General features: G+C 53.4%; 1 protein-coding gene and 1 long non-coding RNA gene across 4 annotated transcripts; one reads left to right on the forward strand and one right to left on the reverse strand.

The window, feature by feature from the left end:
• Positions 1–629: 629 nt before the first annotated feature.
• On the reverse strand, positions 630–24,609 carry TKT (transketolase). Of its 3 annotated transcripts, XM_040247194.1 has the most exons (15): positions 24,330–24,364; positions 15,730–15,770; positions 14,585–14,702; positions 13,700–13,813; positions 12,920–13,017; positions 8,660–8,851; positions 7,042–7,160; positions 5,504–5,697; positions 5,039–5,203; positions 3,712–3,868; positions 3,461–3,591; positions 2,799–2,882; positions 2,597–2,690; positions 1,877–1,999; positions 640–920 (listed from the first exon to the last, which is right to left on the reverse strand). In XM_040247194.1, the coding sequence occupies exons 3-15, from the start codon at positions 14,666–14,668 to the stop codon at positions 745–747; spliced, it is 1,731 nt and encodes a 576-aa protein (XP_040103128.1). In that variant the 5' UTR covers positions 14,669–14,702; positions 15,730–15,770; positions 24,330–24,364; the 3' UTR covers positions 640–744. The 3 variants fall into 3 exon arrangements, with proteins under 3 accessions (XP_040103127.1, XP_040103128.1, XP_040103129.1); XM_040247193.1 differs by lacking the exon at positions 15,730–15,770 and having other exon boundaries at positions 630–920; positions 24,330–24,609; XM_040247195.1 differs by lacking the exons at positions 15,730–15,770; positions 24,330–24,364 and adding an exon at positions 14,941–14,958.
• LOC120868390 lies at positions 1,999–8,751 on the forward strand. Its single transcript, XR_005722210.1, has 2 exons — positions 1,999–2,359; positions 5,704–8,751. It is a non-coding gene; the product is annotated as an uncharacterized LOC120868390 (long non-coding RNA).
• Positions 24,610–26,403: the final 1,794 nt, after the last annotated feature.

The following is a 26,403-nucleotide window of genomic DNA, read 5'->3' on the forward strand; positions in this document are numbered from 1 at the left end:
TATTCTTGCCTGAAAAACCCCATGGACAGAGTAGCCTAGTGAGCTACAGCCCAAAAAGGTTGCAAAGAGTCAGGCATGACAGAGTGGCTAAGTGCAACAAGGACTAGCCCAGCTGAGCCCAGGGAGCAAGGTTGAAATCAACGGTGGTCCTGGGAGCTCAGGCCTGCATAGCTAAGTGTGAGCAGAAGCTCCTGGACAGGAAGAGTCCCCAGCCCCACAGGAAAGGCATTTTCACAAGTTGAAGGGACTTCTGCACACTTGGAACTGAGGAGAGCTGGTCTGTGGTGCAGGGTGAGAGCTTTTTGTTTTTTTCTGCCACTTGCAGTTCTGATGCCAACCTGAGAAGCACCTTCTTCTGCAAGATAAGCTGGCCTATATCCCTCTGCTTCTCTGGAGTTGACGGGGCTTAGATTGTAAAGCCAGCTGAGGGGTGAGGGTTTCTGCCTCTGGGTTGGAAGGTGGTGCCTTAGAGGCAGCAACAGCGCTGTCGGTGGGGGACAGATGAGGGGCCTCCCCAGGTCGTGGTCCAGAACCAAGTGCACCAGGCTCCCCACCTTCCCCTCTAGCCTTCTTCCTCTGAACCAGCACCAGCTGCATTCATATCCAAGAAGAAACATTTCAGGAGCCAATTCATTTTTCTCAAAACATATATTTTATGACTCCTCTCAGTACATCTTTTGAGCACCTTTGCCAGGATCTCAGGAATGTGTAGAACTCACTCCCACACCATACCCCACGCCCTCCCTAGGCCCTGGTCACCAGGCCCCGCACAGCCTGCGCGATGGCGTCCCTGTCAATGCCAAACATCTTCAGCAGCTCTGCTGGTTTCCCGCTTCTTGGCACCTGGCTGACCGCCAGGCGGGTGACAGTGACGCCAGGCTCTCCCACAACTGCAGAGGCCACTGCCTCACCTATGCCACCTGGACAAAGGAAAGGAGATGAGTAAGGGAATGCAGCCTCAGGGTGAGTGGTGGGCACATCACCCCTAATTGACCCCCAGCCCCAAATCAGTCTGAGTTTATTCCCTTTCCTAAGAATGTGGGAAGGGCATATACTCCACCCTGCCCCATGCCTGTAACCAGACCACTTTTTTTTTCCCCATAAGCCCAAATGTGGCCTCTGAATCACTTTTAACACCATTCTCTGGGCATCAACCAATGAACGTATGCACCTGACTTCAGGGTCTAAGCCTATCTCTTCCCCAGGGGAGGAATGGCTTGTAGAGGATGGCTTTGTGAAGAACTAATAAAAGCTTCCCAGATGTGTGTTAGTCACTCAGTCATGTCCGACTCTTTGCAACCCCAGCGACTGCAGCTGGCCAGGCTCCGCTGTCCACTGAATTCTTCAGGCAATACTGGAGTGGATTGCCATTCCCTTCTCCAGGTGGCTCAGTGGTAAAGAATCTGCCTATAATGCAGAAGACCCAGGTTCGATACCTGGGTCAGGACGGGAAGATCCCCTGAAGGAGGAAATGGCAACCCACTCCAGTATTCCTGCCTGGAGAACCCCATCAACAGAGGAGTCTGGTGGGCTACGGTCCATGGGTTCGCAGAGTCGGACACATCTGAAGCAACTAAGCAAACACACACACTCATAAAGTCTGATATTTGTGTCGCTTTCCCAGCTTGATTCTCCACAGCAGCCTTAACTTTCAAGAACTTCAGGGACATAACCTGCGCTCTTAGCAAGGCTGGAGCCCTTGCAGGTTTCCTGGACTGGGCAGGGATCCAAGGAGCCGTTCCAGCCACTGAGTCCACTGGTCCACAACCCAAGCCTGAGGTCTAGTAAGAACCAGGTGCCAGCTGCTCTGGGTTTCCTGGGCTGCAGCTACCCTGCTGGGGCTGGATGTCCAGCCCTGTGCCCCTAGCTCTCTCACCTTCATAGTAGTGGTCCTCCACAGTGAGGATCCTGCCCTTGGTAGCACGGGCACTGTCAAGAATGAGCTTCTTATCCAGGGGCTTGATGGTGAAAGGGTCCAACACGCGAATGTTGATCTTCTCTGTGAGGGGAGAAGAAGAGGGGTTAGGCAAAGGAGCTGGGTGCTGTGGGTCTGCCCTTTAGGACCTTGGATGGGCACCCTGGGAGGGAGCCTGTCACGTAGCTACCCACCCCTAATAATAGCTCACCCCCTCCTCTGTTGACCTGTGATGCCATGTCCTCCGCCACCCACTCCTCCACCTGGAAGCCTGCCTGGACTGATTTGGGAGCAACTGGCCTCCAGGAAGATGAGGAGTACCCCTTCTCTCCCTCCTGCCCTGGGCTGCAGGATGTTGGCATTTGGACTGTCAGGAAACTCCATCAAAGATGCTTTTCAAGCTAAAGAGGAAGCCAGAGGGACATTCCAAGAGTCTGCCCTGAGGTAAGGTAAGGCACAGTGATGCTGAATAACATACTTAGAGGCCAGTTAAGTAGATTCAAGTCCTATGGTCAGGCCCCAGGGCTCCTGATCTGGTCAGCATGCTGGGCACACAATAAGGGCTCCAAGTCTGGCTTTTATTATCCTCCTCATTTAATTAGATGAGATTCTTCCTCGCCCCCAAGACTCGGTCTGCAGTCAGTGCCCCGTCTCAGACTTTGCGGGTCCCACATTCCTCACCTCTCTTCAGCAGGTCAGCAGCTGCCAGAGCCTCGTGCAGGGTCACCCCAGCACCAATCACAGTCACCTGGTCATCCTTGTTCTTCAGGACTACCTGGGGGCAACATGGGGGCCAGTGAGGCTCAGAAACTGGTGGCCTGCGGTGGGTCCCGACCTCAGCTTCACTCTACAGGGTCTCACTGGCACATAAACTGCAACTGACCTTGGCTTGTCCGATTTGGAAATCTTCATTGTTGTTGTAGATGATGGCATTTTCTGGGCGGCTGGTCCGGATGAAGCAGATACCCTGGAATGAAACAGAATAACGAAGGATTTCAGGATGTAGGACATCTAATCTCAAGGGCAGGAGTCTTTCCTCTGCAGCGTGTGCCTCTCCAAATACTCCTCTGGTATGAGAGCCAGCCGCAAGTCCCAGACAGAAGAGTCTCTATCAGGTAGACTCTCTTGCAGGAAGGGCTGCCCCTGCCCAAGTGCTGTGCCTCGGTACCTGTCCTCAGACAGAGGAACAAGAACCACGTGCGGGCTGCCGGGTCAACAGCAGGTGGCTCTTGGTCAGGACGGGCAGATAAGCCTCAGCTGCCGGAATGGAGGCAGGGAGCTGGACTGGAGTATCCCAGGAGCTGCTGGGATGCTCAAATGGGCAAAGAGCGCAGTGATCAATTAGCAGTGTCTGCCACAGAGCAGGAAGGGTGGTGTGTATTTCATTTTTCCTAGTCTAAATCCAAGCTACACCACCCGTGCAAAGTCAGGAGATACCCATTCTGGGGCAGCAAATGAGCAGCTCTGGGCTGGCATGCTGGCCTCCCCTCCTGTCTCTCTAAGGAAGGACTAGCTGCAGCCCAAGAAAGAAGTCATGTGACCCACCTTTGTATTGGCTGCTAATTCTACTGCTTTCTCCGTAGCCACCCCATCACTTGGATAAAAGACAGTTGACATGGGGATAGAACGAAACATGGCCAGATCTTCCAGGGCCATCTGGGAGGGCCCGTCTTCTCCTAGGGTGTGGCAAAGGATATGTCAGTGTAAGACCCCATGCATGTAATGGCACCCTGGCCCCACACCCTGCTCCAGAAGTCTGAGGACGTCACAGGTGTAAGCACCCCAGCTCCACTCACCGATGGACACACCGCAGTGGGAGCCACAGAGGTTGATGTTGCTCTCAGAGATAGCTGCCATGCGAATCTGGTCGAAGGCCCGTGTAAAGAAGGCTGCGAAGGTGCTGCAGAAGGGCACCGTCCTGTCGCGTGTGGCACAGCCCACAGCGATGCTCACCTGGGGTCGGAGCAGATGGCGTCAGCGCCGAGGGAGAGGTGGCTAGGAAGCCCAGGACCTCTCAGGGCCACCTCCTGGGAGGGGGGGGAGTGTTTTGTCATCCTAGTAACTGTTAATTCTCCTTTCGTGCAAGTGATCTTGGTGCACCTAGGGACTCCATCTGTTTCCAGACTCCTTTGAACTGATATAACCATTTCAAAAGTTCTCTTAAAAAAAATCACTCTCCTGGGGAATACTTTCTTAGCAGCAAGCAAAGCCTTTCACAGAGCAAGCTAGTCAGCTGGGGAAGGATGGTTCATCCCTCCCAGGCCCGTGCAAGTTCCCCTCCACTATCTCCCTGTTGCCCCAAGGCCTCTCCAAAGACAAGCCCTTGCACCCCTAAGCTCCGGAAGCTCCAGGCCCAAATCCTGGCCTAGAAGCACTGAGTGCAGGCATCGGTTCCAAATCGGCACCAGCTCCACAGTTATGAAATCCACCAGCTGACATAAGCCCTCCTTCCCCAGCACACCTGGGGCCTCCCCAGCCCCTACTCTCTCCACACCCCACCAGTTTAGTCTGGATCTTCCAGCTGCCAAGGCCAGAAGCCAGAGACAACTTCCAATTCAGGTATTAAGAGGAAGAATGTTGGGTGCAATAGAGCCAAGTAGCCACCAGGGGGCGGAAGCTCCCAGCTCCTAGGGCCCTGCAGGGCTCCTCTGCAGAAAAGAGCGGATATTTTGAAAAAAACTGGACAAAACATTGTTCCTTATTTAACAACCACAGTTCCCTGACATGGACTTGTGAATACAACCATGCACATGGTAGAGGTCCACCAAACTCTCATCTCTATCCCGCAGGGTGGCAAGGGCCAGAACCTCGTGCATAAGAAAGTTCAGCACCCTTTGCTAAAACTACCAGCCTCCTGGCTATGCCTGCCCTTCCATCTGCAGAACCCTTTACCCCCAGAGAAAGCCCATCCACCAGAATGCCTGGCTGGTGTGCAGCATCCCCTGTTCAGCTCCCCTGTTTCCACTCACCCAGCCTTTGGGTGTCACATCACCCCTCCCCCACCAGTCCCTTGAGGTCATGGGTCCATGCTGGGTCAAGGACCATCATGCTGATATAGCTGCTCAAGGGAGTGGGAGGGCTTCAGCCCTGCCCCCACACCCTACAGACCCCAGCTCTACCTACCATGTTCTGCTCAGCAATGTAACACTCAATGAAACGGTCCGGGTGCTCCTTTTTGAAGAGTTCTGAGAAGGTGGAGTTCTTGGTGTCCCCATCCAGGGCGATGATGCGGTCACTAGCATGGCCCAGTTTGGCCAGGGCCTGTCCATAGGCCTTGCGGGTAGCTATCTGTGGGGAGGAAAGAGTGGGTAGGCTGAGCACCTTAGGAGGCATGAGGCCTGGAGCCCTGCTCAGCCCCTGGGCCACAGCTTCCACCAGGGAGAAAAGGGACAAAATATAGGCACAGAAAAGTAAATAACTCCAGAGCTGGCTGTCCCCATGAAAGAACTGCAAGGAGCAATATCTCAGGGTTCCTCCTCAGCTTGAACTAATCTCTTTTCTCTCTCCTGGCCCCAGTCTCTGGAAATGAGTAAGTACTGTTGCACCTCAGCCTAGTCAGTCCAGAAAATTGGATGCTCAACTGGGTACCTTGTCCCCAACTTTGTAGCTGGGTGGGGTGGGCATTCGGATGTTGGTGATGTCCACTGAGGGGGCGTCCTCCTGTGGTGGGGTCGCCAGGATCTTCTTCTTGCTCTGGATCTGACCGTAGATTTCCTGGATGATCTGATCGGCCATATTTTTGGGGAGGGGCTTCCCATGCCAAGACTCCTTATCTTCTATCCCTACAGGTACAACGTCAGAGGACAGACAGGTAAGGGGACAGCTCCCATGGGACCAGGAAGAGCATGGGGGGGCCTGGCCTCCATGTGAGGGCAGCCCACCACCATAGAAGTTAAGGAGAGGACTGTGATGACCAGCGCTCAACTGCAGGCCCCCTACTGAGTGGCGGCCCAGGCCTCCAGGAGCTCCCAGTGGGAGGGGGCATGCATGGGTGGACGAATATTGCTGGCATGCTGGCCCAACCTGTTCTCTGTGTCACCTCCCCACCCCAAGCTTGCAGAGAGTGGGGTCTGCTGCAGAAATCACACTCTGTTGAATAAGTTGGGAGGGAAGCTAAGGATCAGGGCAGGGTCAGCACTGCCAAAAGTCACCCCCTGCCATGGTGCCTTGCTGGGTGGGAGGGCCAGTGAGGCTCAGTACCCCTCTCCTCTGAGTCACCTCAGATGTCACCACAGCCCAGGGAGAGCCAAGGACTCAGGCCACCCCCAGGAGCTGTAGTGGTAACACCTGAAGGGTGAGTGTCAGCAGCACTGAGGCTGTGACAGTATCCAAGAGGCCTCTCCCAGAGGCTCAGAGGGCTGTACACCTCTCCCAGATTCCAGTGAAATGTCCTCAACTGCCCCAAGTCCACGCAGGCAGAGAGGGATGTGACCCCTGGTGGGCAGGGGACCAGCTGGGCACAATGCACAGTGAAGCCAGCCCAGGGTCTGCAGTTAGCTCTCTTAATGCCAGACTCTGTAGTCAAGTTCCTGGCCACTTCTAGCCCCATCGTCCCTTCTTTACAATGGCAGTGGCCATCCTAGCCCCAAACAAGGGTCTGGAACCCACGGTTGGGTGCTAGGGAGGGACTTAATGCCTGCAGAGCTCTCAGGCCCGGCTCAGGAACTATCTTCCAGACCCTCCTGGGCAACCCACCTGCACAAGCCTCTGGAATCCCTTTTCCATTGCATGAGGGGTATCCTGCTCACCTCTGAGGGGAGAATCTAGGTCTCCCCAAGCTCTCCTGGGGCTCCCTGCCTCAGCCCTTCGCCTCAGGGCAGACAGCTGGAGCTGCGAAGGTCGCTCTGCGAATGCCAGCCAGGGAGTGTCCCTTCTCCTTACCCAGAGGCCTCTCAAAGTCCTCCTGCCTATATATGACCCCCATAAGCCACCCAACCAGGGTCCTAAATCTCAGCTCAGCCACCCTGCCCACCGAGTCTCTTGCACCTCCTTCCCCAGACTGGGTACACTCCACTGAGCAAGCAAGGGGCAGGCTCTTCGGTGGTACCCCACGAAACCTCAAGCTCTAAAGTCAGCTGCAGGGCCAGTCCTGGGCAGGGCAGGAGGTGGAAGGCTCATGTACAGACCTGTGATGCCTCGGCCCTTGAAGGTCTTGGCAATGATGGCTGTTGGCTGGTTCTTCACCTGCCCGAAGGCCTTGCACAGTTCCTCCACGCTGTGCCCATCTACGATGACAGCATTCCAGCTGGGAACAGAGAGAGGGCATGAGGGGCAAGGGCCCATGGGTCCCAGGGAAAGGCCTGCCCTCCTTCCACTGCATGAAAGGACCTGGAGGAGCTGGGATGGCTCAAACCTGCCTGTTTCCAATTTGGGTTTAATTTTCTCTTTTCACATTGTTTTACTTCCTCTTGTTTGCCTTTGGACAGACCTTCCTCCTCTCTCCTAAGTAATGCAAAGCCCAGTGTACTTATTGTCTTTCATTCCTGAGCTATTCATTTCCTACTGAAAGCTGCTCTTGGGACAATGCGCTGAGTTTGGAATCTACTACTAGATTTTTGATGAATTTTTATTTAAGCTGACCTCTCCATGGCTGCTGGACACAGTGTTAGAAACTTGTATAAAACAAGCTATGTTGTCATACATCCAGAAGGAAACTTTCTCTTTCAGCCAATCCTTTCTGGAATTCTTTTTGGTGGATTAATAGTAATAGAAGTGGCAGCTCACACTTACTGAGCACCCACTCTGTAAAGCACGGAGCCGAGCACCTATCAACCCACTTAAGCCTGTTGTTGTCCCCATTTTATAGACAAGTAAACTGAGATACTGAAGGTGGAGCAACCTGCCCAAGGTCACAAAAGCAAGTTAAGTGATGGAGCCAGGACTTAAGGAATCTGGTTTCGTAGTCACAAGGTTATGGACACAGACCCAAGGACATTGCCAGGGTTATTCTCTCAGTCCCCAGGTCCATGTGGTTTTGGGGACGTCTGTCCCTGAGGCATTTGGTGGCTCTGTTTCTTCCTTCATCCAGAGAAATCTTTCCTCTCTTCATTTTCTCCCTCTATAAGGTCACAAAAGAGGTGACACCTCTGTATCTATGTGACCGGGTACTGCAACTCCACCCCCACCTTCCCTGGCCATCAGTTCATCTCTGAAGGGTGGCCTTGGAGGCCCAGGGCCCTCAGAGCCCAACTGCAGAGCAGCTTGTACCTGGGGCAGGGGCAGGACATCAAGGTGGGGGCCCCTCTGGATGCCACCCACCCAGACAGACCTCCTTGCTTTGTAACAGGTGACTCTGAACTCACAACCATCCGAAGCCCAGGGGAGAGATCTGGAAATCCTATCTCCCATTTCCCTAGGAGATGGGGCCCACTCCTCCTCCCCAGGCTGGCTGGCCATAGGTGACCAGTGGACTGATGTGCTGAGTGAGCCTGGTCTACGCTGTGTGCCTCCTGCCTCCTCACCCAAGAACAAAGTGAAGATGTATGAGATCACATCACGTGGAAGCTCTGAGAGCCATCACACCAACGTGCAAATACAGGAACACAGAGCTGCGTCTCAGCCCATAAACCCGTGGCACTGGCCAAGGCGGCCCCTTTAAGCCCCCATGCCACGTGAGTCTAAACCCTGAAGTGAGGCTGCATAAAAACACAGCTTAACCTCCTGCTCAGCCCCTGCACGTGCAAAGCTTCTGGCATAGAGGTCTCCTTTGCTATGAGGGTTCTCAGGTCATTGCCCCGTACATACCCAAAGGCCTCGCAGCGCTTCTGGTAGACATCCATCTGGTGCTGCAGCGGGGCAGGGTCACTCTGGCCCAGGCGGTTGATGTCAAGAATGGCGACAAGGTTGTCCAGCTTGTAGATGCTGGCGAAGGCCATGGCCTCCCACACGGAGCCCTCTGACAGCTCCCCGTCTCCCAGCATGCAATAGACCCGGTAGCTGTGGATGGGGGGGGCAGGTTAGAGGCTGTCCCTGTGCCCCTGGCCTCTCCCTCTGCGACATGCCAAAGCTGTGCCAAACCCAAGTCCACACCCAGTGAGGAAAGGGCTGCGATGGAAACTGTCAGGAGCTCCAGAAAGTAGTACTGGCTGCCAAGAAAAGAGCTCCAGACAGCAGTCTGGCCAATAAGATCCAATCAGAAGTTGTTAGGGCGTGAAGAAAACGGTGAGGTTCACGGGGGCTAACTACTCACGCTGGGTGGGAGCCACCCACCACAGGGCTGTATCCGCTTCTCTCTACCCCAACTTGAACCAGGACTGCTGGGGGAGCCCTGGGACTCACTGGGCAGGCCAGAGGGACAGGAGACCTTTCTGCTCAGAGGAGGTGGGCTGGAGAGGCCACCTGTGAGGCACACCAGGCAGCACTCTAGAGGCAGGCTTCCGGTGAAGAGGAGCACTCGCAAGGGGCTTAAAGGCCAAGATCACTGTTGGGGGCAGCTGCCTCCTAGGATGGGCTTCTCCCAAGGTTCTGGGGCTGGTTTTTGCCCAAGACTAGAGCCAGGCTTAGGCTTTCTGCCCCTCCAGGGGCCATCTCCTGCCCTCAATCCAGGAAGCCATGATTTTCCAAAGGCAGTATGACACAGTATAAGGGGCAATGAAGTTGGGATAAATTACCCAGAAACAGAACTTTCCCTGGGGAGGGTGGAGCCAAGAGTGAAGCCGGAGGCAGGGAGAGCAGCTCAGAGACCCTGACCCCACCTCCCACCCCCTAACTGTGCTTAGCACTGAGTAACCCTCTCAAGAAGGTAAAGTGAAAGTCGCTCAATCGTGTCCGAGTCTTTGCCACCCCATGGAGTACACAATCCATGGAATTCTCCAGGCCAGAATACTGGAGTGGGTAGCCTTTCCCTTCTCCAGGGGATCTTCCCAACCCAGGGATCGAACCCAGGTCTCCCGCTTTGCAGGTGCATTCTTTCCCAGCTGAGCCACAAGGGAAGCCCCTTGTGAAGGTAAGCCCCACAAGAAGGTAAGTGCAGTTGTTATTCCCAAAAATACACATAGATAAGGAAACAGGCTCAAAGGCTGAGGGACTTGTCTAAAGATCAGCTGGGCAGCCGAGTGGGGATTCAAACCTGGGCCTGACTGCCCAGTCCTTGTTGACTAGGATTGCATGTACCAGAAGGAGCGCCAGGATATGGAGACCCCCACTCGCCTGCTCAGTGTCAACTGTGTGAAACCAGGAAACGAGGCTGCTGCCTGGATGGGTCGGAGAGGACACAGCCTGCCTGCTGCTGAGCAGGTCGGGCCACCATGCCTCCCCGTTGCAGGGAGGGCCAAGGCCGCAGGAGCTGGAGAAGAGGCGGGGCCAGCCACAGTGCTGTCAGCATGACTCAGCACCACTGCAGGCCTCCAGGTCACAGTTCCTTCCTCCTCTCCAGGCCATGTCAGGCCTGTATCTTCCCTTCTGCGGCTTCCAGTGGGCCGGGCCACTGGTCCCTCCACCAGGTGCAGGGGCTCCTGCACAGCTGCTCCCTAAAATGACCAGTCTGATGTGGCTGAGCAGAGAGGCCAGTAGGGAACTGGACTTCTCCAGAAAGGGATTCCAGGGAAGCCGAACAGCTACCCTCCCAACTCCACACCCACTTCCAAGGAAGTTGAACTGGGGCCAAGAGTGGAGTCACAGCACAACCTCAGATTCAGGTCAGAAGGGCAGCCTGGGGAGACACTGGACTGGAAAGAAGAAAAGGGCGCCCTGCAGAAGCTGGGGCTAACCCTAAGGCTGTGTATTGTCTGAAGCTGTTAGATTTGGGGCGGAAGTTGCAAATACCCATACTCCTGAACAACCATGAAGAAACTCTAATGAGAGGGCCAATATTTGTTGCAGGAGTTGGGAAACCACCTCAAATGTCTAACAACAAATGACTGTCTAAACGCGTTATAGCATCCCCATGAAACAGAATGGGCATCAAAACTAGCTCTTGACAGTGCGTGATGCGTGAGGAAATGTTCAGATTTTCCCAAAAAGCATTAGGTGAAAGTATATAAATACTAGGATGATAAATCTGTAAGTTCCTTCTCACAATAACATGGAGGAAATAGAATGCATTGTTGTTAAGGTTGAAATGGCAGTGGGGGGTTAAGAATAGAGAAAATTTTCATTTCTTTTTCATGCATTCCTGTGTTTCAGATTAGTAGGTATTTTGAAGTGAAGTGAAGTGAAGTCGCTCAGTCGTGTCCAACTCTTTGCGACCCCATGGACTGTAGCCTACCAGGCTCCTCTGTCCATGGGATTTTCCAGGCAATAGTACTGGAGTGGATTGCCATATCCTTCTCCAGGGTATCTTCCCAACCCAGGGATCGAACCTGGGTCTCCTGCATTGTAGACAGACACTTTACCGTCTGAGCCACCAGGGAAGTCCAATCCCCCAAAAAAATTATTTAAAAAAGAAATGGGGATATTCCCTGGTGAGCCAGTAGTCAGGACTCCACCGTCTCACTGCCCGGGGCTCCAGGTTTGATGCCTGGTCAGGGAACTAAGATCTCACAAGCTGCAGAGTACAGCCAAAAAAAGAGAGAGAGGGAGAAATGGAAAAGAGCCAGCTGGATGTGTGCTCCCGGCTGCTGACCGGACTGGAGGCTGGATCTGCTCTATCAGAAGCCCTGGCAGCTGGCACAGCCTGATCACTCCCTCGACCCCTCAGCCTTAGCCAACCCTGGCTGCCGAGAACCACACTAAACCCCTTCTCCCTACACTGGCTTCTCTCATTATGTTAAGGGTCAGGAAATGACCCTTCACGAGGAATTATTTCAACCAACTGTAGAGAATAATTAACTCACAACTCTGGTTCTGTGCCAAATAAAATACTCTTAAACACACATCCCATTCTTTGTGACTTTCTTCACTTCACAGTGGATCACGTCTGGGTGTAGCTGAGCCTGGCCTTGGAGCCCAGCCGGGGAGGCTGTGCAGTAGTCAAATGACACCAGCCTGAGTCTGGAAAGCCTCAGAGCCCCAGTCTATCTGCCGGAGAAAACTGTCTCGGCAGCTTCCCCTGAAAAAGTAGGTACTCACTGAGGTGCAGCCTCCAGTCAGGCTCCCTGCAGCCACCTGCCACCCGCAGGCCAGCTCCCTCGGCCTCTCCTCTGGGAAGCTTCCCACTCGCAGGGCCCCCTGACCCTCCTGTGCTTCCCTCGGGCACCTCAGAGCAGCCTTGGGGACCCTGAATACGGACTCTGGATGCACACCCTGGGTTCAAAATCCTGCCTCTACCACAAGGAAAACATCTTACCTCTGTTTCCTCATCTGTGTGGAGGGACAGCTGTGCGCATGTCACCACCCAGCCCATGGGGCTTATCAAGGTGAAACCCTAGAAAGCTCTGAGCAGAGTACAGAGCCCCACAGGGTAAAGGAATGCAGAAACCATCTTGACGGCCTGTAGCCAACACTCCTCCCCTCCAGGCCACGGTGGACAGCCTTGTGGTTGAAACCTGCCTCAAGGGGCATCTCCCCCAAACTGCGTGGGTGCTGGAGCAGCAAAGCTCTGACCAGGCTGCTCACTCCCTACAGACCAATGTCTCCAGGCTTCATTGCTTCCTTGGATGACAGGTGGGGCTCAGGGAAGCCCAGAATTCCCCAGAACACACTGTCTACTCTTTTCCTGAGGTAAGGCCGAGTGGCTCAGGCCTAGGTTTGTGGCACCCAGTCAGGCATTGTGGGATGGGGCCTCCTAAGACTTCTGGGTTTCAGGAGCTGGGCTCAAGAGGGCAACAAGGAAACTGATGAGTCAGAGCATTCTGGCCAAAGAGCATGCAGCCTTGGACACAAAGTGGGCCCTGCTGGCCACTCTCCAGGGACTCTGGGCACATCCCTTCACTCCTCTGAGCCAATTTCTTCATCTTAAAAGGGGGCCAGCCCTGGTACCAGCCTCACATCATGCATGCAGTTAATTACACAGTTTCTACTCGGTCTCCGTCAGGCAGGGAGGTGCTTGGGGGCAGAGAGTAAAACTGGGCCCCCAGGACCACCCACCAAACCCCTGTGGGTGGCGTGGGGGAGTGGGAGCATTACCTGGCTTTGTCGAAGTATTTGCCTGTGTAGGCCATCCCACAAGCGGCTCCAAGGCCCTGGCCCAGGGAGCCAGTGGCCACATCGGTGAAAGCTTGTTTCTGTCATGACAGAGGGCTTCAGTTACCACAGGCAATGTTTCCTTGAAGTGCCTCCCAGGATCCTGGCCAGGACAGCCTTGCAGCCACGCCCCACCCAGACCCCGGGGGTGTGATTTCCCACTCTCCCTGCAGCAGTAATTGTGGGTGTGGTTCAAATACCAGCTCAGTCCACAGGGAGCTGTGTGACCTCAGGCCATGGACTGAATCTGTTCCCTCACCTGTAGAAGAGCCCAGCTTGTGAAGTGGGTGTGAGAACTCAAGACAAAACTGAGTAGCCTAGTGGCTGGCCCTGATGGGATGTGACAGTTTTCATGGTAACCTCTAAGGAACACACTGGGCCCCTTCCTTGGATATCACCAGTATCCTGCTGCCACCCCCTATGAACCTCATCTCCCAAGCTGTGTCTACATGGCCAAGGAGGCCCAGCAGGGAAGGGAAGCTGGTATTTGGTGCTGGGGAAAGGCCCTCCTGGTAGTCAGCTCAGAGCACCCTAGGTTGGGGCTTTAAAGGCCTCAGTCTTCAGCACAAGCTTGGGGTAAACAGTGTTCCCCAAGCACCCACTTCTTCCTCTGCCCTCTGACATCCTCAGTTCCTCAGTAGGTGCCCTTCCCCCTTCCCACAAGCCTTGAGAAACAGGAAATGGAGGCAGAGGCCTGCAGGGCTCCTGGTGAGGTGCACTTACCGGGACAGGGTGCCCGTCCAAGTCGGAGCTGACCTTCCTCAGATTCAGCAGCTCTGACTCCGGCAGGAAGCCAGCTTCAGCCCAGACGGCATACAGGATGGGCGCCGCGTGGCCCTGCAGGGGACAGTCCATGGGGAGAGGTCAGATGAGGAGCTGTTCCCGCCGGGGCCTGGCCGAGCCTGCCGGCCAGGATATCCCTTTCAGAGAAGGAAGCAAGCAAAGGCTACTTCCCCTCCCTTCATCCTTCTCTAGCCCAAGCTTCCCACAGTCAAGGAAGAGCGGAGCCCAGGACAGGTGCAGGGGGAACACAGCTGTGAGGCTGCGGAGGCCAAAACCCCAGCAGGCAGCCGGTCACCCTAATCCCTGGGTTCTGGCATGTGAGCCGACTTGGACAGACTTCTAAGCTCTCATGCCTGCCTCGAGTGACCAGAGGCCACGGAGCCAGGGCTGGGTACTGGTGGATTTGGGGGGTTCGTGGCATGGCTTGCGGCTGTGGCTCCCCATCCCAAACTCTGTTGCAGGGTACCCCCACTCCTGAGGGAGTGAGCATGGCCTGGATATTGGCCCAGCAGAGATGAGTGCAAAAAGCCACCAAGCTGTACCCCAGACCTGGACTCCAGTCCTGCCAGTCAACACCAAACATGAGTGGAACTCCCAAGATCATTTCCATTCTCTCCTACTAATTCAGTCATTTATTTCTTAGTTAAACTTTACCAGCAGGGTCAGGACAGAGCCAGAGGGGGCCGGGCCGGGTGGGGCAAGTGGAGGAGCCTGGGGTGAGGAAAGGTGGCGAAAGGCTGGGCTTACATCAGGAAGGCAGGTTTCCTTCTTGCCGTTGCAGGGCCCACCCAGACCCAGGTAAAGGGTGGGGGGCTGGCCTCCTACCTTGGAGAGAACAAAGCGGTCGTTGTGAGGGTTCCGGGGATCCAGGGCCTTGTAGCGCATGGTGTGGAAGAAGAGGACAGCCATGATCTCAGCAGCGCTGCAGCACGACGTGGGGTGGCTGTGGCCCAGGAGAGACATGCACACGTGGGTCACGGCCCAGACCCCTGGCCTCAGGGCTCACCACGCTCGAGCACTGGGGGTGCAAGTGTCAAGGAGCCACGTGATCTGGGCCCTGGGAGGGCAGCATGGGGTTTGCACCCTCAGAGACATGGAGGAGGAGAGACCCAGGAGACTGTGGTAGCCCCTCTAGGACCATTGAGCTGAATCCCAGTGGGACTGCCCAGGACTCTGCCCACCTGTCAGGGCAACTTGGCCTCCATGGCCCTTACGGATCCAGGGCCCCGCATAGCCACGGTCAGGGGTGAGACTTCCAGTAGACTCCACCCATAGGGTGGGTAGTCTGGCAACCAGGGCTTTAGGCTCTCCAAGAGCATCACTGGGCTACTCAGCAGCCTAGCCTTTTAATGGGCATTCTGAGGGCTGGTATAGCACCAGAAACCATGCTTTCGTACAGAACTGAAAAGGCAAAAGCAATCTCTTATCTTCTACAAAGGATTCAATCCTAAAAAAATAAAAATAAAAATTCCTTCTGCCTGAGACAAGAGCTGGGATGGGGCTGACAATAGCCAAAAGCCTGTCCTTCCTTGTGGGGTCAAGGGGGCTGCCTTTATTAGGCTCTTGTTCTATTCACCACATACTTACTTGAATGGCGACGGGGCAGAGGATTTAGCTAGAGATAGTACATCTTAGAGATGAGATTTGTTCAGGTTTCTCCTAGCCCCCAGGGTTCCTGGCAGGACATGCTATAATTCCTGAAGCCCTCTGGTCCACAGTCTGATTACAACGTCAGCCTCAGGGCACGTGTCTCCCAGCCGCCCCCTCCACACTGTAACATGCCCACTGCCAAACCCAAGGGCACATGCACCATCCCGAGTTCACGTGGGCCTCCCTCCTCCCTGCAGCCCGCTCCCCGCACGGGTTAGGGGTGAGTCACTCCCAGAGCAGACACATTAGTAGAGAAACCCAGAACTGCCCATGCTGGTTTAGTAGCCACATCCCCAGCACACAGCTGTCTTATACTTAACCATGTCTACGAACTCCTGGGTCATGGGGAAAGACACTAGACCTGAAAGAGGGAGGTGAGGAAACGTGAACGAGAAACCTCTTCCCCGCCTGGCAGGAACCCAGCTTCCCTTGTCCCTAGCACAGAATTCAGCGGGGCACGGGGGGATGGACAGACACCCCAGTCAACACCGGCCAGGCTGACCTGCCTTCCCCGCCCTCCGAGGGCAGCCTCGTCCCCGAGGAACCCTGTTTCAAAAGTCAAGATCCTGTGAGGAGAACAGTTGGGGAAGGATGTGGGTGGACAGCAGGCCAAACTGCTCCAAGAGATGGAAGGCAGGCACGGGACGGGGCTCAGCCCCTCTTGCCCATCAGTGGTTTCCAGGAAGGGGCTCCAGGGATAAAGGCCTGGCAAAAGCACCTTCTGGGCATGGCAAAGGCATGCCCGCCTGGGCAAAGCTGATGTGGAGGGAGGGAGGTCATCCATGAAGACAAACCAGAACTGAAGAGTACTTAATTTTAACCAGGCTACCCTAGTAGCTCAGTTGGTAAAGAATCTGCCTACAATGCAGCAGACCTGGGTTCAATCCCTAGGTCAGGAAGATCCCCTGGAGAAGGAAATGGCAACCCACTCCAGTACTCTTGCCTGGAGAATTCCATGGACAGAGGAGCCTGGCAGGTTAAGTCCATGGGATTGCAAAGAAGAAAGCCTGCATGATGGACACACTGCTGGCCCTACCTTCATATCTGCCAAATAAAAACATACAGAGTAAGGGGTGCTTAGGGTCCAGGCGTCTGCCCACCCCCCTACCCCAGAGCTTTCAGGGAATTCCCCGAGATGTGTCCCACGGTGGGGATATGGGCCACTGCGGCTGTGTGGCTTCAGCTTGTGCTTCAGCCCCCTGTGGCTCAGCTTCCTCGCTTGTAAATGGGATGCTATGTGGGGACATCCATGGTCAAGAAACTAAGACAGTGAACTCAAAGTGCCCAGGTCACGATCAGCCACCACCATCTGCTGGAAGACCAGAGGTCACACTCTGGTCTTCAACAGCACCCCGACTCATCAGCAGGCTGGGACTGAGGCCCCCTGCTGACCACGGGGCAGGCAGGAGGGAAGCAAGCTGCGGGCTGAGATGGGGCTCTGCCGAACTCATGGGAGACAGTTACTTTTAGGCTCAACTTACTAGAGGAGCTCCAGTGTACAGACTCTGGGGCCCCAAGACCTGTGTTTCCCCAGCAACTCCAGCCTGCCCTGGGGGGACAATTGTGGTTGGGGGGGGTCCCTACCTCCCATACTGCTCGGGACACATCTATGTCCTGGCTAGATATGGGAAGGACAGGGTGGGCAGCTGCAGGGAACTTTATCTGCTAAGCAACTCTTTGTGATGCATGGGAGTTACAAGGTTGTTCTAAAACCTGTCTGCTGCTGCTGCTAATTCGCTTCAGTCGTGTCTAACTCTGTGCGACCCCATAGACAGCAGCCCACCCAACTCTCCTGTCCCTGGGATTCTCCAGGCAGGAATACTGGAGTGGGTTGCCATTGCCTTCTCTAAAACCTGTCTACTTATTCCCAATTAGTTCAGTCTACGAAGGTGATGCTGAGGGAGCTGGGCCTAAGTAAGTCTCTCAAAGCCCTCCACCCACCCCAGGGGAAGACACACTTTCCAGATGTTCCCTTCTCTCTTCCCCCTTCCATTCAGCACTTTCCGCCTGCTCACAGGTTTTCCTACAGAAAAAGTGCAGAGAAGATCCCTCATCCCTCTGGCCAGGCTCCGCTCCATTATCAAGAGATAATACTGCCAGCTGCCATGATGGCCCTTCTCCCTGACCTACACAGACCTCAAAAAATGAACAAACCAGGGAGGTGAGCACGGCCACAGCCTCTCTCATGGCTCAAAACAGGAAGAAAAATAATCTGTTATGAATAAAAAACTAAGTTCCTGAAGGAAAAAGTAAGAAATGTGAGTTGAAAACCCAACAGTGAAGATCCAAACTAAAAAGTTAAAAAATGCACTGAGCTCAAGGAGAGTAAAAAGATAAAAACAGAAATTTATGAAATACGAAGCAAATGTATGATTTTTAAAAATCAAAGCCAACAGTTAGCTCTTCGGAAAAGAAAAAAAGATGAAAGGCTTAGCTAACTTCTGTTAAGGCAGGATCCAGAAAAAGGAAAGGGCACTATTAGAAGTGGAGGGATGGGCATAAGAACAGATAATAAAATACTCCAAACAACCTGATACACATAAATTTGGAAACAGGAAAATGTCTAGGAAAAAATGATTTACCAAAACTGACTCGGGAAGAGAGAGAAAATCTAAGTAATCTTTTAACTGTTAAAAAGACCAAATCAACAGCTATAAATGCACATTCCCTAAGGCCCGGCATCTCCACTTCTAAGACCAGATTCACAGCGAAACGTGCAATGATCAGATCTGAAAGCTACCTTCATGTCTATCGAGAAGATATTTCATGACAACATATTTCTGGAATACTATGCAGCAATCTCAATAAAAAATCTCACAAATATGACACGTGAACAAAGCTCACTGCAGACAGATCTCTACCAGGGAAGACCATAAAGTTTATGAACTTATACGATAAGGAAAATAATAAAATGCAAAACTCAGGGTATAGCTCTTTCTTGGGGAAACCCTCCTTCTATGAGGAGGGAAAGACACCCAGTAGGTTCTAAAGCCCTGTAATATCCTTGTTCTTAGGCCTAGTGGAAGCTATACTACCAGGTTCATTATTTATAATATGTACATCAGTTATATTCTTTTTTTAGGCATATGTTAAAAAAAAAAAAAAAAACTCAGGAGAGAATCCTAGGATGCCAAGGCAGAAGCAAACCTCAGAAGCCATCCTTGTTCTTCCTGTTCCAGGAACCATGAGGGGTGGCTCTTGCCTGAGAAGACTGCCTCCACGCCTCAGATTGAGCCTCTTCACTGTTGTAGCCTCGGGCCTGAAGAGCATCTGGCACAAACAGTGCACAAATAAATGATGTGCCAAGGCTCTAAGACCCCAGGGGTGTGAACTCTGAGCCTCAGTTTCCTCCGTGTAAAATGGAGATATAGCAGAATCTGAATGAGGCGGTTTTTGTGTGTAAAGAGCCTGACACAGTGCATAAAAAATGGCAACTACTCAGTAAAATCCTAGCTCTAAAAATATCAGATATGAAATCTAACCTCCTCATTTGAGGATAAGACCACTGAGGTCCACAGAAAGGAAGTAAGTGCCTTGCCCAAGGTTGCAATCTACCATCAGAAGAGCCAGGAGAAAAGCAAAATGCTAAGAGTAAGTGAAGAATGAATAGATAAACAAAATGTAGTTTATCCAAACACCTGACTATCCAGCAATAAAAACAAAGTACCTTCACTACCTGCTACAACATAAAGACCTTCCAAACATTGTGCTAAGTGAAAAAAGCCAGACTCGACTCCATTTATATGAAATATCCAGAAGAGTTAAAATGGGAAGAGGTAAGTTCACTAAAACTTACTGCATTAATAACTGTCAATACATTAAATCGACTAGAAGCCACTGAATCGCACACTAAGAATGCCATGATATGAAAATTATACCTCACTAGAGCTGTAAAAGGATGGTGTTTAAAAGGAAGAAGGTGCTCAGGGCCCAGATGAGGAAGTTCTTGAGAGGCCACACTCCCTTACCCAGTTGTGCAGTCCTTAGAGATTACAGCCAGGCCATGGGTGCAACTGACTTCTGAGCAAGAAGGTCAAACAATGCAGGCTCCCGTCAGCCAGACCCACATGCTGGGCGAGCTACCAGCTCCTGCAAGCCCACCTCATGGAGTGGACTTAACCTCACTGTTCAGGGAAAAAGCACTGCAGAAGAGTCGGCAGAAGGATCCAGCATCCAGGGCAAGCAGCTGGGTCATGCGCACAATAAGGAAGTTGCTGATGTTGTGGGACTGGGCTCTAGTGAGAACAGACCTACCTACAGAGGCCACGTCCAGGGAGGGGCCAGAGAGAGATGGCCCAGGGGCCACAGTGGCATCAGCTCACAGGAAGCCAGGAGACCCTACCCAGGTGCACCGGGTTCTCAGCTTCAGGAAGCACTTCCCACCAGCCCTGCTGAGCTCAGAGGCAGAGAACAGTCGTTGCACGCCAGCCAGGTGTCTTCACAGGGAGTTGGGACATGCTGCTTGCTGCTGGGGTAATCCCAACAGGCTTGTTCTTGCCTCAGTCAGGGCTGAACTGGGGTGAAGACAGACCAAACGGAGAAGGCCTGGGCAGCAGTTCTCTGCCCAGATAGGCTGGGCCCACAGGGGCCCTCTGAGCACACCAAGTCCCTAATCACCAGAGCTGGGCGGCAAGGATGTACCCTCAGCCACTTTAGGGTCACAGGGACTCTCCCCAGGACAAGAAACCCACAAGAGGTGGTGGCAGGAGCCCAGAGCTCACTCATTCTGGTCCCCCAGCCCCGCTCTCAAGAAACCCAGTTTGAAAACCACCTACAGCCCACTCCAGCATTCTTGCCTGGAAAATCTCATGGACAGATAAGCCTGGTGGGCTAGTCTATGGCATCGCAGAGTCGTACACAACTTAGCAACTGAACAACAACAACACACAATCAGGCAGATTGTGATTTGGGGAAATAGTTCTTGATGGAAATGTGACATAAAATGAAGAGTGAAGTGACGTAGCAATATGGAATACACAGTTTTCTAGAAATTAATGTTTGTGTATAGAATAATAATTGCAAATATTCAAACAATAAAGTCTATGGCTAAAGGAAAAAAAAAAAAGAAAGAAAACCACCTAGCTATGAACTTCTTTAGAGATGGGGAAACTGAGGCCTCAGATGGAACACAGTCTTTTCAACAAAGGCACAGACACTCGGCACACAGCTACGGTGAGATTGTCTCTCTGTGCCCACCAGCCAGGCTTGGCCAGACCTTCTGTTCCTGAGTACCCATCCCAACACTGTGGGTCAGAGCCCTGGGGACCTCTAAGCTCAGCCTGAGCCTCCAGATTCAGGTCTGACTCCGATGGAGTCCTCAGATAACACTTAGCACTGTTTGGATACTGTGAGTCTAGTGTGGTTGGTAAGAACTACGAAATCTCCACCAAGAGCCTTAGCAGTCAGGGCCCCTCTGACAAGGCCACTGAGTGTCATCTTTCTTTTTTTTGGCGGGGGAGGGGGGGTGGTGCGGGGAGCTGCACCAGGTCTTTTTTGCAGCATGTGATATCTAGTTCCCTGACAAGGGATCAAGCCCAGGTTCCATGCGTTGGGAGCTCTGTCTTATCCACTAGACCACCAGGGAAGTTCCTGAGTATCGTCTTTTAAAGACTGGGTGAGTTGGACCCTTGCCACGGCTGCCACAGCTCCTGTGGCATGCGGAGGGAGGGCGAGGTGACCTGGAGCAGCCTTGGCTCCTGCACAATGAGCCCTCTGTGCAGGCCGTCCCTCAGCTCCACGACACAGAGGCCAGTGTCCTCACTTCCCAAGGCTGGGGAGGTTCACTGTCACTTGCCCAGTGATGGCAGAGAAAGGGGAAAGCTACCAAGATATCAGGACCCCATGGTCCTCACTGACCCACTATCAATCCAGCACGTGCAATGACCATGCAAAGACTTTTGGTCAAAGTGCTCTTTGCCTCACTGGGGATGTAAACTCCCCTAGGAAGGAGATAGCCTGGCAGGATGGTCACCTTGACCATGATTGCACAGCGTTAAGGCCTCAAAGCTGCGCCTTCACTTTGCAGAGCTCTTCCACTGTCAGGAGGAACTGCCTCAAAACAAACATCTTGGAGGTCTGTTCAAGGCTTCCTTTATTAGTTTTTTTTTTTTTTTTTCACACAGAACCCTTGGCACATGGCTTTCAAAATCTCTTTTGACAGAGGTTACATAGTAATGTTACTTCCTTCTGAAAATTCAGTTTTCTAAGTATTTCTTCCTTTTTTTTTGGTCTTGAGGCATGTTTTTCTAAGTATTTATTTCCTGAATCTTTTAGTCTTGTTCACAACTCACAGGAATCACTGTATCTTTCAGGTTTTCTTTTTTGTAAATGGACACTTTGAGTTAGGTGAGTTCCTTCTTCAGGCATTACAATATAAACCTGCCTGTGACTCAGTTGCCAAATCCAGTATCTTTTCCTTGTAGAAATCAGAGTTTAACTATCTAACAAAGACCCAGGCCGGAGTCCCACTAGACAGCCTCTCCTTTGGGAGCCCCCCATCTCAAGTTGTAAATATTTGTTTCATTTTTCTCCAAGTGGCTTCAAACTGCCTGAGATGCCCATCACTGAGCCTGGTCTCCCCCTTTCCAGTTTCTCTCCATTCTCTGGCCTGGTGCTTCCCACCTGTCCCTTCCTGGTAACATGAACCCCTCACTGGAGCTTAGGATTTACTCATTAAAAACATATCCTAGGAGAGGGTGAGATGTATGGAAAGAGTAACATGGAAACTTACATTACCACATGTAAAATAGATAGCCAACGGGAATTTGCTATATAGCTCAGGAAACTCAAACAGGGGCTCTGTATCAACCTAGAGAGGTGGGATGGGAAGGCAGATGGGAGAGAGATTCAAACCGGAAGGGATATATGTATACCTATGGCATCTGGTCCCATCACTTCAATGCAAATAGATGGGGAAACAGTGGAAACAGTGGCTGACTTTATTTTTCTGGGCTCCAAAAGCACTGCAGATGGTGACTGCAGCCATGAAATTAAAAGACGCTTACTCCTTGGAAGGAAAGTTATGACCAACCTAGACAGCAGATTAAAAAGCAGAGACATTGCTTTGTCAACAAAGGTCCGTCTAGTCAAGGCTATGGTTTTTCCAGTGGTCATGTATGGATGTGAGAGTTGGATTATAAAGAAAGCTGAGCACCAAAGAATTGATGCTTTTGAACTGTGGTGTTGGAGAAGACTCTTGAGAGTCCTTTGGATTGCAAGGAGATCCAACCAGTCCATCCTAAAGAAGATCAGTCCTGGGTGTTCATTGGAAGGACTGATGTTAAAGCTGAAACTCTAATACTTTGGCCACCTGATGCAAAGGGCTGACTCATTTGAAAAGACCCTGATGCTGGGAAGGATTGAGGGTGGGAGAAGGGGATGACAGAGGATGAGATGGTTGGATGGCATCACAGACTCAATGGACATGGGTTTGGGTGGACTCCGGGAGGAGTGATGGACAGGGAGGCCTGGTGTGCTACGGTAATGGGGTCACAGAGAGTCGGACACAACTGAGCAACTGAACTGATGGCTGATTCATGTTGAGGTTTGACAGAGAACAAAATTTTGTAAAGCAATTATCCTTCAATTAAAAAATATATATATATCCTGTATGAAATTAGCCAGAAGGTAGAATCTTGTCTTTGTTCTACAGACTTAATCTGGGAAGGTCCCTGGAAACCATCCCCCACCCAGACTTCAAAATTATTTCATGAACCAATCATGAAATGCTGTCTGGGCAGCCTGGTCCCAAGCCCTAAATGGCGGGAATCCTGGAAACCACCAAGTTGTGTAGGAGCTACTATTGTTCCCATTTTACGGAGCGGAAACAGGCTCTGAAGTGACTCACTGCCTGACTTTCTTAAGTACCCCAGCGGACACCTCCAGCTGCACAGTGACCGATTATCATTACTGTCCCTGCAACTGGCCACCTTCAGAGAATGCTCCCTGAGATGGACAGCAACCTTTCTCCGCCTCCGAGCCACAAGGGCTGGCGGGAAAGAGCGTTGGGGGATGGGCCTGTCTTGGGGAAAGTGCATGTGGAGGCTGGCCCTGCATGTTCACCGCAAGGCCCTGAGACTTGGTTCTTGGTTCTCTTAGCCTTTCAAACTTCCCTTCCTCCACCCCATCCCCTCCTCCTGTCCCCGCCCCAGAGGAGATCTCACTTAGACCTTCAGTTTACAAGGTGTGCAACGGCTCTGCATCCACGTGGCCACCTCCCTCCTCACCCTTACTCCCCAGGAGAGGCAGCACTCTTGCTCCAAACGCAAAGTGGCAGGAATTTGATTCTTAACAGGAATGTGAGGTGGCGACAAGGACGGGTAGTTTGAGGTAGGGACAAGGCCAGGGCCCCAGGCTTCCCAGCAAGATGAGGGCTTAAAACAGGCGCTCTCGTCTCGGGCAGAGCCAGTTCAAATTCCAGCTCTCTCTGCGCCCGATACCGGCCAATTGACAAACTCGGAGCCTCGGTTTCCTCGCGTGTGGGTGGAAGGTTATCAATTACCAGGGGGTAAAGGGTCCAGGGGCCGAGTGTGCCGATCCCAAGCACAGGGCCTGGTTCTCGCGCTAATGGTGGCTCTCTGCGCACCGCGGCCGAGAGGTTTCCGCAGTGCCGAGCCGCGTCTCTTGCGCCTTAGAGCGGAGGGGAAGGAGGGGCCGAGCCGGCCTAAGGCGCGCAGAGAGCCGGGACCCAGGGGACGGAAGCCGGGCTGAGGACCGGCGCGGCGGAAGGATCCTCCGCTCGGATCCTCCGGTAGGATCCTCCGGTAGGATCCTCCGGTCAGAACCTCCGGGGCGCGCACTCCACCGTGAGACCGCGCCCCCCAACCCCAGCCCCGGCACCTCCTCCGTGGTGGCACTGTGCAGCGCCACACGGAGCCGACGTGCCCGCACCCCGGCGCCGCCGCCCAGCGTCCCAACTCACCCCGATCCGGCCGCCGTGGTGGCTTGGATGGAGCTGATACGCAGGCGGTTGGCCGTGTCCTTCAGGGCCTGCAGCTTCTGCTGATCAGGCTTATGGTAGGCCTCCATGGCGCGGCCAGGCGAACGAGCTGGTGGCGAGGCAGAGGACGCAGACGGGAAAGCTAAGACGCACGGCTGCGGAGCTGCAAGCAGCGGCCGAGGCCTGAGGCCGCACGCGGGCGCGTTAAGAGTCCCGGGAGCCGCCCGCGGGGCGGGGCGCCGGCATCACCCCAGGTTGCCCCGCCCCGGCGCCCCGCCCCGCCCCCGGACCCATGCAGGCAGCTCCGCCCCAGCCCTCCAGCGCTGATAGGGAAACTGAGGCCGCCGCGAGCCTGGGCGTTTTGCGACCCGACCCGATGCGGTCCACCCGCCTCGCCTCTCGGTTCCTCTTTCCTTCCCCCCGAAATCTGCGGGGCCGCTTCGAGCTGCCAGGCTCCTGAGCCAAGCGGCACTGCCCTGCTGGGATTAACCACACACACAAAAAATGTGATCATAACTCCAGGTTCTCGGCCCGGTCCAGAATTCTCCTGTGGATTCGAACCCTCCCTGCAGACAGCTCTCCTCCCTCCCCGTACATAGCCCTGAGCGAAACTGACAGGGGAGGCTTCACTGGTAATCCCGTTTTAAAAATGAGCAAATTGAAACTGGCAAGGTCAATTAAAATCACAGGGCTGTTGGGTGCTGGGCTCAGTACTAGCAAACGTGCCCCATCCTCAAGCCCTAGCCCCAGAGAGAGAGCCCAGGGCTTGAGCCTCGAGGGGGATGAGGACTATGAAAATGAGATTACATAATAGTGGTAATGGCTAGGGGTAAAGTACCCGCCTGACAATGCAGAAGACGAAAATGTCGCTGGTTCGATACCTGGGTCGGGCAGATCCCTTGAAGCAGGAAATGGCAATCCACTCCAGTATTCTTGCCTGGAGAATCCCATGGACAGAGGAGTCTGGCGGGCTGCTGTCCACTGGGTCACAAAGAGTCGGACACAACTGAAGTGACTTAGCACTAGTAATAATAATATCAGCTGGTGTTAATGGCACCCCACTCCAGTACTCTTGCCTGGAAAATCCCATGGACGGAGGAGCCTGGTGGGCTGCAGTCCATGGGGTCGTGAAGAGTCAGACACGACTGAGTGACTTCCCTTTCACTTTTCCCTTTCATGCATTGGAGAAGGAAGTGGCACCCCACTCCAGTGTTCTTGCCTGGAGAATCCCAGGGACGGGGGAGCCTGGTGGGCTGCCGTCTATGGGGTCACACAAAGTCGGACACGACTGAAGTGACTTAGCAGCAGCAGCAGTGTTAACTGAGAAATTACTAGAGGCAAGCCCCTCACAAGTTATTAGGACCTGATAACACGGCTGACTCTGAGGGAGATCATTGGGTTTGATCTCAGCACCTACAGGGTGTAGGGACAGGAGCACTCACCTCTGCTTTTACCAGGTCCCCTGAGCCCCAGGGGGATGAGGGTCCCCAGCGTGGGAGTAGGAAGGGGACAGTTATCACAGATTCTGTCGGTGGAGTCCACCCACCTCACTTGGCCCATGAGGTGGATACTCTTTACTATGTCTTGTACAGGAAGAAGCTCCATTTTACATTATCAAGGACAGAGAGAGGGATCCCTTTAAATCAGTGGCCGAGAAGGAGGCTGTATCAGATCTGTGGGAGGCAAGAGGCCAGGCCTTGCTCACCTGTGTGCCCTCTTGTCTTTTGTATGACCCACACTCAGAGCTCTGGGTCATGAGGGACAATGGATTGAGTGTGAGTGAGTCCTGCACCCCACCTCAGTTGCTCCTCGGCCGTTCCTCTGCTGGCCTGGTGCCCAGATGCCGAGCCAGACCCTAAGCCCAGTGCATCCCATGGCCCTTGGTTCCTGCTGGCCCAAACCACGGAGGCCTGCCCACCCAAGGTTGGCCCCAAAGCTGGCAGGGGTTGCAGGCTAGATCAGAGTGAGATAGTTCCAAGGGTATGCCACATCAGAGACCAGACATGTGCCTCTGCTCTCAGTCTGATAAGAAAGGACATAGCTTTGAAACCTTTGT

Source organism: Oryx dammah, unplaced genomic scaffold, assembly GCF_014754425.2.
Source record: "Oryx dammah isolate SB20612 unplaced genomic scaffold, SCBI_Odam_1.1 HiC_scaffold_9, whole genome shotgun sequence".
Lineage (NCBI taxonomy): Eukaryota > Metazoa > Chordata > Mammalia > Artiodactyla > Bovidae > Oryx > Oryx dammah.

What these genes read in the sequence shown, in the direction of transcription:
- TKT (XM_040247193.1), bottom strand. Translation starts at nt 24,436, where the DNA reads ATGGAGGCCTACCATAAGCCTGATCAGCAGAAGCTGCAGGCCCTGAAG. An exon ending in TGGACGGGCACCCTGTCCCG is followed by an intron (nt 13,018 to 13,699) that starts GTAAGTGCACCT and finishes CTGTCATGACAG; the next exon opens with AAACAAGCTTTCACCGATGT. An exon ending in GCTACAAAGTTGGGGACAAG is followed by an intron (nt 5,204 to 5,503) that starts GTACCCAGTTGA and finishes TCCTCCCCACAG; the next exon opens with ATAGCTACCCGCAAGGCCTA.